At 44.8% G+C, this 14,515-nt stretch overlaps 1 protein-coding gene across 5 annotated transcripts in view; it reads left to right on the top strand.

Annotated features, from left to right (window-relative positions):
• LEKR1 (leucine, glutamate and lysine rich 1) overlaps positions 1-14,515 on the top strand; it is a 34,210-nt gene that overhangs the window by 16,937 nt on the left and 2,758 nt on the right. For 2 of the 5 annotated variants that reach the window (XM_086845025.1, XM_086845028.1), the window contains exons 6-11: positions 6,168-6,249; positions 7,730-7,807; positions 8,041-8,244; positions 9,280-9,373; positions 12,277-12,429; positions 13,412-13,711. In XM_086845025.1, coding sequence (XP_086701151.1) covers positions 6,168-6,249; positions 7,730-7,807; positions 8,041-8,244; positions 9,280-9,373; positions 12,277-12,429; positions 13,412-13,711 — 911 coding nt within the window. Of the gene's footprint in view, positions 1-6,167; positions 6,250-7,729; positions 7,808-8,040; positions 8,245-9,279; positions 9,374-12,276; positions 12,430-13,411; positions 14,324-14,515 lie in introns of those variants that run through there. The other 3 variants (XM_086845026.1, XM_086845029.1, XM_086845027.1) reach the window with 2 other exon arrangements.

Here is a 14,515-nt window from a genome sequence, read left to right as displayed (position 1 = left end):
AATAAAAACTACCAGGATTTGTGATTCCCATATTTTTAAAGGATTTTCCTTTCTGCAGCCAATATTTTGAGGATTCTTCTGTTGCATATTTCTCACAGCATTGTAAAGCCATGGTTATTTCACATCACAACAGGCACTAGCAAGAGCAGGAGCCCAGCAGTTGTTTCTGCTGTTGTTTTTTTGCCCTGGTGCTCACTGTGACTTTCTGAAGATTCCCTTTGTAGGGGATTTGTGGGGTCAGTTGGGTTGCTGGGTTCAAGCCACTTTTCAGCCTCATGGAGCATCACCCAGCTGGAGGGAGCTGACAGGTCTTGCCAAATGCTCAGCACAGGGGAAGGGCTGCTAATTGTCTAATCAGTCAGAGCCCCCAAATCAAAAATCAGTAATGGTGATAATGTCGCTGTTCTTAGTGCTGGGAGCAGCAGCACTGCAGTAGCACAGGCTCCTAAAAGATTTCTGCTTTCATTTTATTACCACCTAAATCCTTTACTTCATCACAGATAAAGAATCATTTTTCTTCCCCAAAGTCCTTGTGGTTTTTCTGTAGCTCATGACAGCTCTGGCCTTGCTCTGGATGGGTTGAAATTGCTGGTGATGCTCCCAAAATCCAAATTTTCGGTCTTTTGCTGCTCCTGCTCCATAGGCTACTTCAGCTCCAAATACAAACTTGGTGGTCTGCTGCTATGATGAGGCTGATGAGAGATGATGGAAAACTGCAGGCAGCTGGAGGAGCTGGGGAGGGGAATGTTAGCCCTCCTCATGGAAGGGAAAGGGGAATATTTAACCCTCCTCATGGAAGGGAGAGGGGAATATTTAGCCCTCCTCATGGAAGGGAGGTGTTTTCATCTCCTGAAGTGACTTTAATAGCATTTGAAAGACCACTTTGAAGAGCTTTGAAATGCAAAGGGGGAATAGTTTCCTGCACTATTAGGTAGGCTGCAGTTCAAACAGCCCCTATTCATGCTACAACTGCTGTTGAAATGTATTTTTTTATGGATTCCAACTGTGGTGGGAAGGCTTGGGAGGGTGGGAGCTGGGGAATGTGGGGCTGCTGTTGGAGCAGAGGGTGATGAGGCTCATTAGAGCTTTTCAGCAGCCTGAGTGCAAAAGGAGGCCCAGGAATAGATGGAAACCAATCCCAGTTCCCTGCCACGAGGGGCTGGGATCAGGCTGCTGCAGAGTGGGACTGAGAGAAGGACCACACTTTGCTTCTCGAGGAAAAGCAGGAATCCAGGTTCTCCTGTGGAGCCAGGCTGGGAGAGGAGAAGGATCCAAGGAGAGCTCAGAGCCCTGGCAGGGCCTGAAGGGGCTCCAGGAGAGCTGGAGAGGGACTGGGGACAAGGGATGGAGGGACAGGAGCCAGGGAATGGCTCCCAGTGCCAGAGGGCAGGGCTGGATGGGAGATTGGGCAGGAATTGTTCCTGGCAGGGTGGGCAGGGCCTGGCACAGGTGCCCAGAGCAGCTGGGGCTGCCCCTGGATCCCTGGCAGTGCCCAAGGCCAGGCTGGACACTGGGGCTGGGAACCCCTGGGACAGTGGGAGGTGTCCCTGCCATGGCAGGGGTGGCACTGGGTGGGATTTAATGTTCCTTCCAATCCAAACCATAATTCTGTATTAAAGGATGTGTCTTTATTGTATTTTGTTTTGTCTGCTTGGCCTAAGCACTGAGGGCAAAAAATCATCCCCATGGAAAATTAAGGTCAGAATCTCCATTTTTTTTTTTTTTTCCTGTTCAGTTTCCCAGCCAGTAAGTAAGGACAGTATTGCAAACCAATTTTAATGTGAAGGAGAAGCAGGTCTGTAGGACTTTTGACATATCCCAATTAGCTTGGCTTCAGACAGCCAGGAATACAGGCAGAAAATTCATCCCCTTTGATGCTGGAGTGTGAACTCTGGCCATGGATGAGCAAATCCAATCCTTCTGAGTGCAGGCGTGCTTGTAACGTGTCACTGGGGGAGTGGGAGGGGAGAAGGCTTTGCCAAAATAACATTTTTTCCCTATTTAAGGATTTTTTAGGTCCTGGAGATTGTCTTGTTTACATGGTTGCAGTTGTTGGTTTATCCTGTTGAGGGCACCGAGGCTGCCCTTGATTTGTGCCACTCAAAACTATTTAGAATTTGGTCCTTTTTCCTGCTTTTTCTCTGCTGGTTTTCTGTGTGAAGGTGAAAGAATGAAACAGAGGGCCAGAAAGCCCAGCCTGGCAGTGGTCAGCAACATATGCTGGGTGAGATAAGCCCCAGCCACTCCTCTCCTGGCACATCCTCCCTGTTCCTGGCAGCTTTGAGTGATTTGGACACTTCCTGATGGCACTGGTGAGGTCTCCAGAAAGGATCTAAATCTGGAGTCCATCCCTGGGCTCCTTCCAGACTTTTGTGAGTCACAAATTAAAAGAAGGACTTTCTTGTGTAGACAAAAAAAAAAAAAATTATCTTAGAGAACACAGTAGATGAACTATTATAAATACAAATAGTTCTGTTCTGTGCAGGGACTTGGGGTGTTGCTTCACTTCTTTGGTCTTCTTACAAACACGTGATGAAGCAATGTTCTCCTGCTCTGACACAGTCATTTTTTGTGGATGTATTTCATATTTCTCAGAGTTTGTCTGCTATGCTCTTTAAAGAAATGTACTGGAAACTATCTGTGTTAAGTGTACATCTGAATTTGCCTGGAATTAGTGTTCTGAGAAAAATGAAAGATTTCTTTCCCCCTTTGACACAGCTCATTGGCCCAGTTCAGGGCCCATACAAGGGGTAGTTATTAAGTAAGTTTTAAATAATTGCTACAAGCTCCTATTTCCCAGAATACAAGGGAAATCCAGCAAGAGGGGCTGGGTTCCAGTCTGCCTTGGCCAGGGATCTCTGTGCTCTCTATTCCAATTCCTTGACCATCTTCCAGCTCTGAGCTGCCAGCGTGTTCCAGCCTGGTCCCTGATGGCTGAGAGGACCCAAAGGGCTGGAGGGGAGAGGAGGGTGGAGGATCCAAACCCTCCTTGGAGGCAGATGGGTTTGAGCCTCAAGCTGGGGCTGCCCCTGGATCCCTGGCAGTGCCCAAGGCCAGGCTGGGAGCTCCTGGGACAGTGGGAGCTGTCCCTGCCAAGGCAGGGTGGGCTTTGAGGTCCCTCCCAACCCAAACCATCCTGGCATTCTGTTTGAGCTGTGCTTATGAACCTCCCCATAAAGTCTTAACTACAGGGAAATAACCTTTTTTTGTGCACATGTGTGAAACACTGAGCTTTTATTTAGATTACCCCCAAATTATCGGAAATCGCATTGGGTTGGTTTTTGTAGGTTTTGCAGGAAAAGCAGAAAATGACACAGCTCTACCACATGTGCCTCTGATCCAGCCTCACTGGGAATCTGTTAGGAATTAGCTGTGGAGCTGATGGCTTCCAGAGTGGCTGCTTACCCAATGTGCTGCTTATTTTTATTTTGCACTGGAAACTTTACCAGTTGTTGCTGTTTCCAGGCAGGAGCTGGGGCACGGTGCCCTTGGATGCAAACTGGGTGGTTAAATTCCTGAAAGCCAGCTCTGGGCAGAGTCTGCTGGGTGTTTTGCACATACCAGGGGCTGCAGTGATGCAATTCACCCAGGGAAGAGGAAACAGTCCCCAGCTTTGTTCTGTTTCTGTGCTTCATCAGCTCCTGTGCCCCTTAGTCCCTGTCCTTGTCACAGCACGGGCTCACTGGAGGGTTACTGGAAGGTTTATGAGTGTGGTGAGAGCCATTCTGAGTCACAGAAATAAGTAAAATTAAAGATGAATGAAACTGAGATGGGTTTGGCCTGCTGAGTCTTTGAGATGTGGTTGTTGCAGCACTGAGCCCAGTATCAGTATCACAGTGCGAGTTCTTTCTGTTGGCTTTGCATGTTTTGCAATAGACCTTAGCTTCATTACCAGAGAACATTTTTACATAAGTGTTTGAATACATTTTCCTCTATTCAGCAAGTTCTCAGCACAAGTTTCCATTTGTATTTCCATTCTCCTTATTAGCTGCCTCATTTTTACCATGGTTTTCATTGAAACCTGCCTCCATGGGTGTGGGACTTTCTGCTCACCAGCTCCCATTGGCTTTGGTGGGAATTCTCTCTAGAAAAGACTTGCAGAAACCATTTGTATAATTAAATCCATCTATTCCCTCATGAAAAACTCCTTTCCACGCTCAGTGAGCATGAAAACTTCTGAAAACAAATGGAGTGAAAGAGGAAACAGCGTTGAAAGAGACCACCCAAAGTACAGAACCAAACCAAACATCATCCCTCTCCTTTTCCTTTATTCCAGAACTTGTGTCCATACTCCCACACTGAGGGAGAAGAGAAAGCCACCAGAGTTATTAGTTATTGGCAGAGATAGTTTAAAATACCAATTTAAAAAGGTCAGAAAGAGCTGTTTGGGCAGCCTGTGAGGATGGGCAGAGGGTTCTGCTCTCTCTGGTGTCCTTCCCCACTAATCTGGGTTTGATCTGTTTTCACAGAGTCACGTTCCTGCTGCCACGGTCGGTCTGTTCCCAGTGTTGTGCCTCACATCTGCTTGGCAGCTGAAGCCAAAGCTTCTCCCTTTGCTGTAGGAATTCTGACAGGCACTGCCAGGAAATGAGAGTTGGGTTCTTTAGCTTTGGGAAGCTCAGGACGATGAAGGGACCAGCAGGGATTGCAGGTGGCCTGATGTGGCCAGAGGTGCTTGGCCACCACTGCTGGCTCAGAGACAAGGCAAGGGGCCACCAATTGTCACAGCTCACCTGAGTCCACCTCAGAGACACCACAGCACCTGAGGGTTGGTGGTGAATTACACAAAAAAGGGTTTGATTGGTTTTGGCACCCATGGCAGGTGGTGGAGAAGGTGTTTCTACAATGAACTTCCGTGATTTTTCCAAGGGTTTAGTCAAGTCCAAGAAATTTTACTTTTCTCTTCAGAAAGCTCTTTATAAATGCTGATAGTTTGGGACTGGATGTGACAGGTCCTGTGTGTTTTACCCTATATAATTCCCTGATTTTTTTGGTTGTAATTTAATGAACAGCTTTCCTTTTCCCTTTACTGAAAAGAGGGGACTCTTCCAATTGTAGGATTTACCAAGATAAGGGGGGGCTGGCCGGAAATCCCATGCTGGCATCATCCATCATCATTGCTGGCAATGACTGAAAGAGACGTGGGAAAAATTACAGAAATTCAGAGAATTGGGGTGAAATGATAAACTGAAGAACAGGAATGACAGATTTGGCTTCTGGGAAGATACATTAGGGAACTCTAAAGGACTTTCTTGGGAGCTGTTCCCTTCAGAGACAAGGTCACCTCACTTTGCTGTTGCTTTCTGAGGAATAATCTTGGTTTTTTTTTTTCACTTCCAGATTTGTTGCAATGATTTGTCATTGGGTTTTTGTCCATGTAGTTTGTCGTGCTGTCCTTTTGGTAAAAACTTTGATTTTAAATCATTCTTAGGCTTTCTGGAAAGGCAGCTCTTGTTCATGAGCATATTTAGAGATGCCTGAATTGCTGTGGCTGCCCCATCCCTGAAGTGTTCCAGGCCAGGCTGGATGGGGCTTGGACAACCTGGGACAGTGGAGGGGAGCTGGGGCTGGATGAGTTTAAGGTCCCTTCCAACCCAAGCCATTCCATGGTTCTGTGATATGCTCATGGAGATGAAAATCAGGTTAGCCACGTGCTGATGCTTCACATCTGCAAGTCGTGGCTGTTCTTAGGATTTAAAAGCATAGACAAGGATGAAATTAAGGCACACAAAACCAGATGAGATAATTTTACTAAAAAAAACAGGGATTGTACTGGGAAAAAGGCAGTGGCTGATTGGAGCTGAGGTGATGTGTTCTGAAAGATACCATTTAGAGGGTAAGACATTTTCACAACACCATGAAATTACTGCCTGGGTTTCAGATGAAGTAAATTCCAGGTGAGTTTGGGGCCACCTTCTTGCATGTGTTTGCTCTCAGCTTTATGTACAAACAATCTGATTTAAAGCATTTCACGAATTTGGTGTTTTCTGGTGGGATAAAGAACCCCAGACACACAAACAAACCCAAATTTTTGTGTACAGACACTGCTCGTGTGCACTGCTCTGCCTGAGGTGGGAGCAAGGAGCTGCAGGTCTGACCTGGAAACAAACACTGAAGTGGGTTAATTTCACATTAACAGGGACACAACCTCGTGTTTTTGCTTTCAGATTTAACAAATCAGGTGGAGACAGCTGGCCTGCAGCTGCAGAAGGTGACAGCAGAGATGGACCACTACAAGAAGCTGTTACTGTAAGACTCCCATTCCTTGATTGATTCCCACTGCCCATAAAGAACATAAACAATTTTTTTTTTCCCTCCAGTAAGTCCTGCTTGCCACAGTGATCTGAGAAGGTTTTGACCTACAGAGGAACTATTTTATCTTCATATGATTATTTTTAAGCTCCTGGCTGTGGGAGTAGGGCTTCCTTCTTCCAGCAGGGATTCCTGGAACTGCAGAGGAGGGATAATGAGCCTGATCCAGTGCCTCACCTTATACACAGGTGTAGGATGCATTTTGGGAAATCCATGGAACTTCAAGAATAAAAATGTTTATGGGAAGGAACATGTAGTGATAGAGCAAGGGGGAATGGCTTCCCACTGCCAGAGGGCAGGCTTAGGTGGGATATTGGGAAGGAATTGTTCGCTGGGAGGGTGGGGAGGACTGGAACAGGTTTTCCAGGGAATTTGTGGCTGCCCTTGGATCCCTGGCAGTGTCCAAGGCCAGGTTGGAGGGGCTTGGAGCCACCTTGTCTATGGAAAGTGTGAGTGGAACAAGGTGGGCTTTAGGGTCCCTTCCCACCCAAACCATTCCAGGATTTTCTCCCATTTCCAGAGCACTCCCCAGCCACTCAGAACACTCCCACAGCAGGAGCCTGACACCCCAACACCACCCAAACATCACAAATTCTACAACTGAGTGCTGAAAACCCCAGTGGGCACTGCAGCAGCTGGGGGACACCATCTCCAGGAGAATTCAGAGGGAGGTGCCAGCAGGATGCTGAAAAGGCACAAATTGTGTTTGTGGAGCTCCAAATGTGGAGCTCAGGAGCCAGGAACTGGCACTGCCAGGCTGATGACCATCCATCATCACTTTCCCCGTGTTTCCCTGGAATTTGAGCAGGGATTTGTGCTGTTCTGCTCTGCACTCTCTGCTTTCGGTTCCTCTATTCAGGGGGTCTGGCCATAACCGAGCTGCAAATATTTGGGATGCTTAGCAACAAAGTACTTCAGTGATAATGTAAGGATTGAGTGGGAAACAAAGATGTCATGAACACAGTTAAATAAACATTTCAGTGTAATATGGGCACAATTTAATAAAACAACATATTCTATATCTGTTTAAATGTAAATATGAACCTTAACCATGGTTATTAATTGCTGCAATGGTGACATAATGACGTGAAACCTGGAAAGTTTCCAGCCCTTTTACCTACAAAATTGGGATTTGTTCCATTTTATTAATATATTTCTCAAAACTGTCATCAATGTTGCAAGATCTCACTTCTTGTTTGCAACATTTGTGATCCAGCTCAGGCTGAGATGGCACTGCGAGTGTAATTTGCAATTATTAACAACCTTTTCTGGAGCTGACAGAACTTTCTGTTCATGGCCTTTTACTTGAAATGGAAAATGCAAGGAGGAAAAACACCCAGAAGTGAAATCCAGGCTGCTGCAGGAGTAGAGGTTCATTTCTTTGGATAATACCCTTTTTTCCCCCCAATGTTTTTAGGGTGAAGTCAGCAGAACTTGATGTCTGCCAAAGTGAACTGAAAAAGATCAAATATGAAAATGGAATTGTTGAGTCCAGGTAAATGCTGAAATTATATTTCATGTTTTTGAGCAATGACAGCAAACATTTTATTAGTTTAATGCCATTTTAATGCAATATATTTTAAATTTTTTCTGTCAAGTCAGTAAATTTTACTTCATAAAGATCACATGGAGTTTTGGCCAATATTTTATTTCCCAGGCATTAGAATTTTTGTCTATAAATAAGAATATAGTAACTACAATGCTGCCACTCCTTTGTTTCATCTGTAGACTTATGAAAGAGCTGAAGGAAAAGGAAGAATCCCTTCTCATTTGCCAACAAGTCTGCAAACATTTACAGGAGGAAGTGGCTGAGAAAGAAAGGAAAGAAGAAGATCTGAAAAGAAGAACTGGGAGATCAGAGAGTGAGCTGGAAACTCTTAAAGCTCTCCTGAGCCAAACAGAGCAGGAGGTGCTGATGCTGAAACAGGAAAGGTAAAGGGAGCTGAGCTGGACTCAGGTGCTCCTGAAAATCCTGGAGATTTTGGAGGTCGTTGGATTGGTTTTTAAATTCCTACAGGACAGACAAAACTTGGATGGAAGAGGAAAAAGAAAAAGTAGTTTTAATAAATAGGAGAAGTTTTGCTTGGACTGCAGGGCTTCAGCCTGAGTTTAATCTGAGCCCCAAAGCCCCATTTCTGCAGCTGCTCTTTGTGCTAAAGGTGCAGGGAATATTCAAACCCCTGAAATGCAGAACAATTGGTGCCTCCTGGCACTTTTTAAGTGCTGAAAACAAGACTGTGGCTGTCAGGAAAAAAAGTGGAGATGGAGATTCTCCTGCAGGGAATTAAAAAAAGATGGATTCAGGTTGGTGAGTCCAAAGCAAAGGCACTGAAGCTCGATCCCATTCCAGGGAAAACAGCCCTCAGAAGCACAGTGCTTTATTTTGCACATCTCAAAAGCAGTCCCAGGGACAAGGGCAGCTTTGTTCACAGCTGAGACCCTTCAGAGCCAGCCTGAACTGCTGGGAAGCTGCTCTCACACCTCCCCAAATACCAGATCCTGTCCAAGACCCTGGCTGAGGGAATACTGAGGCATTTTTGAGGTGGACAAGTTGTTAAGAGCATCAGTGACAGGAATTTAACCTCTCCAGGAGTCTGGCCCTGCAAACCCCACATCACAAACAGTACCTTGAACGACAGAAAGCACTCAGGGGTTTTCATTCCAAACCCATTACAGTTTGTAAATTAATGATCTTAATATTCCAAGTTCATGAAATACAAGTTCTGGTTGGAATATTTTAAGTTTCTCTGTGTTCTTTGAAATTTGTCTTGAGAAATATCAAAGAAGTATTAAAACACCATTTGAAGTGGAAAATCAAGTATGGTATTTTCTTTAAAATTCAGGAGGCAGATGAGGGTGTAGTGGAGATTCCATATGGGCAAGGACAAGCAGGACTTCACTGCAGGGAAAGGGAATTCCAGCAGTGTGGGCAGAGCCCAGATTTACGTGGAATTTTTGTGTTTTTAGGGAGCTGCTGCTGGTGTCCCAGCAGAGCAGGACGGAGCAGCTGCAGGAGGCGCTGAGGCAGAAGGTGAGGAGCGAGGACTCCTGGAGGGACAAGGTGACTCTGGGGGCTCTGCTTTGGGAGGTTTCAGCTTCACAGAGGGCACAGGAAAGCAGGGAATGATCTCCTCCAGTGCCACATGTGGTGCAGTCATGGAATCATACACAGACTGCTGTGGAAGCAGCTCAGCCAAAAATTCCATCAGGAACAAACAAATCTTGCTGCCTTTTACCCCTGGGTCTTCTGGAGCCTCAAACCCCCAAATTCACAGGGAAAAGTGTGTTTTGGGGAGCCTCCTGTTTCCAAAAGACATTTAATGTTTGCTGAAGTTCATGGAATCACAGGATCCCAGACTGGTTTGGGTTGGAAGGAGCCCCAAAGCCCACCCTGGGCAGGGACCTTCCACCATCCCAGGCTGCTCCAAGCCCTGCCCAGCCTGGCCTGGGACACTGCCAGGGATCCAGGGACAGCCACAGCTTGTCCATAATATCCTTTGTCCCAGGAGTTCTCCTGCCAGCCCCTTCCAGTGGCATTTGGGAAGCTGTTTCCCATAAATGACTGTCACCATGTCAACCGTGTTTTCATCTGGAGCTTTCACCCATGAGCACCAAAAAACCCTGAACTGAGTAAGAAATAAAAATGCATTCATATATTAAAAAGAATAAGAAATAAAAATATGTTTATGTATTAAAAAAGAATAAAAAATATATATTAAAAAGAATAAGATATTAAAACAAGTGTTTCTGTGAAGGAAAATTTAAAAGCAGAGTTGAACAATAACTCTGACTTGTCTGATTTAAGCCTCACATAATTGGTGACTGAAATGACTGTATTTTTAGTTTCAGTGTCTGAAAGCTTTATTTAGTGCTAGGAAAACTTGGGCACTGGTAGCAATTAGGATCAGTTACATTTCTTTGGGAACCCCTTCCCTTCCCTGTCACAGGATATCATTTGGGAGGGGCTGGCTCCGTAATCACAGAGTGTTTCCAACCTGACATGAGAAGATAAAGATTGGTGGGAGGGAGAGGGAGGAATTCCACCTTTGGTGTCAGAGACATTAAAATGCAGCCACAGCAAGGCCCCAAAATTCTGCTCAGTAGCCAAAAAAATCAACAAAGTGACAACGTTGCCTTTGCTCTGGGCCACTGCAGAGCACCAGAGGGTCTCTGGTGCTGTTTTCTGTTTAAAATCCATATAAACCTGAAATTGTTCTAGTGGAACAACAACAAAAAAAAATCACTTTTAGGGAATAATTCAAGAAATTACTCCATTGGAACACACCATATTTATGGGATCCCAGGATTATTTAGGTTGGAAAAGTTTCCCCCAAGATCATGGAGTCCAACCAAACCCCCGAGTGCCACGTCCAGTCCTTCCTTGGACACCTCCAGGAGTGACCCAATCCTTCCCTGAACCACCCTGTCCATGGAGAAATTCCTTCTGAAAAGATGGATCCACACATTTATCATCAGGATCTTTAAAATGTTAATTAATGGGGGGTGTGTAAGTGGCTTTAGATCAATTAATGGCCATTCTGCTCTCTGGGAACATCAACCTGGACTTTATTTCATTTTCTGATTCTCAGCTTTATTAATTTCAGATATTAAATGTCAAATGTTTTGAATGAGCTCAGGTTTTTGTGTTGCCTTTATTTGTTTAAGTCTTTGGAGTCAAGGAAGCTCCAACAAGTGATCAGGATCTGTAATAATAGGTAGAGTTAATTTGGGAATAGAATAAATTTAGGGATTTACCCAACTCCCATCTAAGAATATAGATAGAATATAGAAATATATTATATAGATAGAATATTATATAGATAGAATATAAAAAAATTATAAAAAATAAATAAGAAGAGTCTAATTTGAGCATTTTACAGCAACTTTTAAGCTGTAATTTAGTGGGGGATTTGCACCTATTCCACACCCAGAATTTGGTATATTTTGGTTTAAAAACTAATGAAAATATTTCCAGTTTCTCTTTTCCTCCTAAAGACATCAGGGAGATTTATTATCCTTCTGCTCATAATAAAGTGGGGAATTAGATAATTGTAATTAAGCTCATTGTGGGCTTTTGTGCTTTTAATCATTTGAAGTAATGAGGTTTGTGTTGTGCATTTAATGTGCCTGTTGTGCTCTCAGCCTGCTGCAATAAAATCCATCAGAATCACAAAGGGAATAGGGTTAGGAACCCTGGCTTGGAGAAGTATTGCAGCCTTCAGGGTTTCCTCCAGAATCCAGAGTTTTCTGTTGGGGAATTTATGGCTGAATTTTCAGATTTGAATCGATAATGTGAATTATTTGAGATGCTGTAAGGACTGGGAAATGTCACCCAATATTCCAGCCTGGAGAAGGGTCTGGGATGAGCTTATTGTGACCTCTCAGGGCCTGAAGGGGCTCCAGGAGAGCTGGAGAGGGACTGGGTGACAAGGGATGGAGGGACAGGACACAGGGAATGGCTCCCAGTGCCAGAGGGCAGGGATGGATGGGATATTGGGAATTGGGAATTCCTGACTGGGATGGAATTCCCAGAGCAGCTGTGGCTGCCCCTGGATCCCTGGCAGTGCCCAAGGCCAGGCTGGACATTGGGACTGGAGCAGCTGGGACAGTGGGAGGTGTCCCTGCCATGGCTGGGGTGAGGCTGGGTGGGATTTAAGGTCCATCCCATCCCATCCCATCCCATGGATCCCATCCCATGGATCCCATCCCATTTCCCATCCCATCCCATCCCATCCCATGGATCCCATCCCATCCCATCCCATCCCATCCCATGGATCCCATGGATCCCATCCCATCCCATCCCATGGATCCCATCCCATCCCATCCCATCCCATCCCATCCCATCCCATCCCATCCCATCCCATGGATCCCATCCCACTGATCCCATCCCATTTCCCATCCCATCCCATGGATCCCATCCCATGGATCCCATCCCATCCCCACTGACCCCCTCTTGTCCCCCAGCTGGAAATGGACCTGGCCAAAGGGGAGGCTCGGCACAAAGAAGCAATTCTGAAAGTCAGGGAAGAGGCCAGAGTGGAACTGGACCTGGAGAGACAAAAACAGCAGGAACTGATCACAAAATACCAGAGAGAACACGAGGAGCTGCAGCAGAAGGTGTGCAATGCTCGAGAGGAAACTTGTGCCAGAACATCACAGAAAACTGAAAATGGGAATGTGAAGGAATAATAATAATAATAATAATAATAATAATAATAATAATAATAGTAATAGTACCCTGTGTGTCATCCTCTCTCTGGATAACACAGTGCTTTTCCCCAGCCTTAGGAGATTTAGTTTTTTTAATTATCAGGCTGAAAATGACTACTCCAGGTCAAGTTAACTGGTGTGGAAGTTCTTTCTCATCTCATATTTTCACCACCAAAACTCCATCTATGTCCCCAGAGTTGGTAATTACATTTAATCTGACATCATCATTTTTTAAAAGCTTGGGACTGTTTCAGGCTGTGATGAGGTGCCACAATCCCACCCAAGGGAACCCAGCAGCTCCAGGGTGAGTGGCCAGTAAAGGCTTACTGGGCTGGACTGGTGCTGGCCACAGGGGTTTGGGAGCTCCAGATCCTCCTCAAATTTTATACAAAAATTGAGAAATTGTACCTGTAACCTAAATTTTCAAAAGGTTTGATCCAATTCATGAGAAAATGGGAGAAAAGTGGAAAAATAAAAAGGATTGTGATGAGGTTCTGTTGTTATTTAAAGTCTGGGACATTGTGATTTAGAGCTGAAAATAAGTCTGGCTTTGTTCACTTGGCAAATATTTAACCATGATTTTTAAACCCTGAGGAAACCCTGTCTTGCAGTAAATTTAACTTGAAGTTAAATTTTCCCTTTTTTACCTCAATGTCTGTGTTTGATCTTGAACACACTAATTAATCTCTGTGTTCTCAGTGAGTGGTGATTAATTTACAGCTCTCTGGTGTCCTCTGAGGGAATTATGTAAATTCAGAGCTTTTTTTTTTTTCTCTCTGAGGACCTGCAAGTTTAAATTTGTTGGTTTTTTTTTCTTCAAGCCAACATTTGTCTGCTATTAATTCTCCATATTTAGAGTGGAGATTAATTCCTGTCTGATCTCACCCAGATCCCAGGTTTAATATCCAGTGCCACCAAGAGCTTGAGGATGGAGACGGAAATTCTGGAGAAGAAGCTCCAAGATGCCCAAATGAAGCTGGCAGAGAAGGATGGAGACAAGGAAAAAGAAATCCAGAGCCTCAAAAGGCTCATCAGTGAGCTTGAATTCCAGCTGACCATGGAAAAGAGCAACAGTGAATCATTCCTGGATAAACTGAGGAAAGAAATTAAGCACAAGACAGATGAACTGGAAAAATTAACCCAGGAGAAGACACAGCTGATTCACAGTTTGAGCCAAGTTCAAGAGGAGGTAGGAACAGGTCCCAGGAAATGCCTGGTTATTTTTACTTGGAGACATGTGATTTCTAAAATCATCCAAAAGTCTGTGTTTCAGACCAGAAAATCCCTTGAAATGCAAAGATTTCTCAGAAAAATCCATCATCATTCCCTAAACATGCTAAATCACAAAAGATGGAAATTTTTAATTCAGCAAATGCTTGATCTTAAATTAGCATTTTATAGGAGAATATATCTATTTTTCAGGTCCTGCAGGGCCTTTCTTAGTCTGTAGCCTCATGTCCCACTGCCCAAACACGGGTAAACAATGAAGAATTCCCAGTTTTTAGAGTAGAAGACACAGATATTTCCCATTCCTTGAACCGGTGTCCCAGCTCCCACCAGTGCAGCCACGTTCCCTAACTCAGGAATGCATAAAAATGAATTAAATGCAAAGAGAAGTTCAACTGATGGATATTCTGACCACAAACATTTGCTGAATGCTTGGAATATAATGGGAAGGGAGGAGAGAGCTGCTCCATGGGAAATGTGGAGTCAGGGACTGCAGATAAGATTAGGCTGGAATGTCCAGTGGCAGGAGAAAGAATTGGTCAACAGGGAAAATAAAACTCTTCCAAGTGATTTAGTGCTGGGGTTGGTACTGATTTATTCCTTGGGAAGGTTGGGACAGGTGTGAGTGGAATTCCAGTGGGGGTGTGCCCATCCCAGGGATGGGGATGTGGGATAAGAGGGGCAGTGCTGGGATGAGAGGGCTCCATGGGCTTCCCATGAGGGATTCCACAATTCCACGTGTTCACAGCTGCTGCCACGATCCTGC

This window comes from Cyanistes caeruleus, chromosome 10 (genome assembly GCF_971803275.1).
Source record: "Cyanistes caeruleus chromosome 10, bCyaCae1.hap1.1, whole genome shotgun sequence".
Lineage (NCBI taxonomy): Eukaryota > Metazoa > Chordata > Aves > Passeriformes > Paridae > Cyanistes > Cyanistes caeruleus.
The sequence above is the reverse complement of the archived record's forward strand: the minus strand, read 5'-3'. Positions and strand labels throughout refer to the sequence as shown.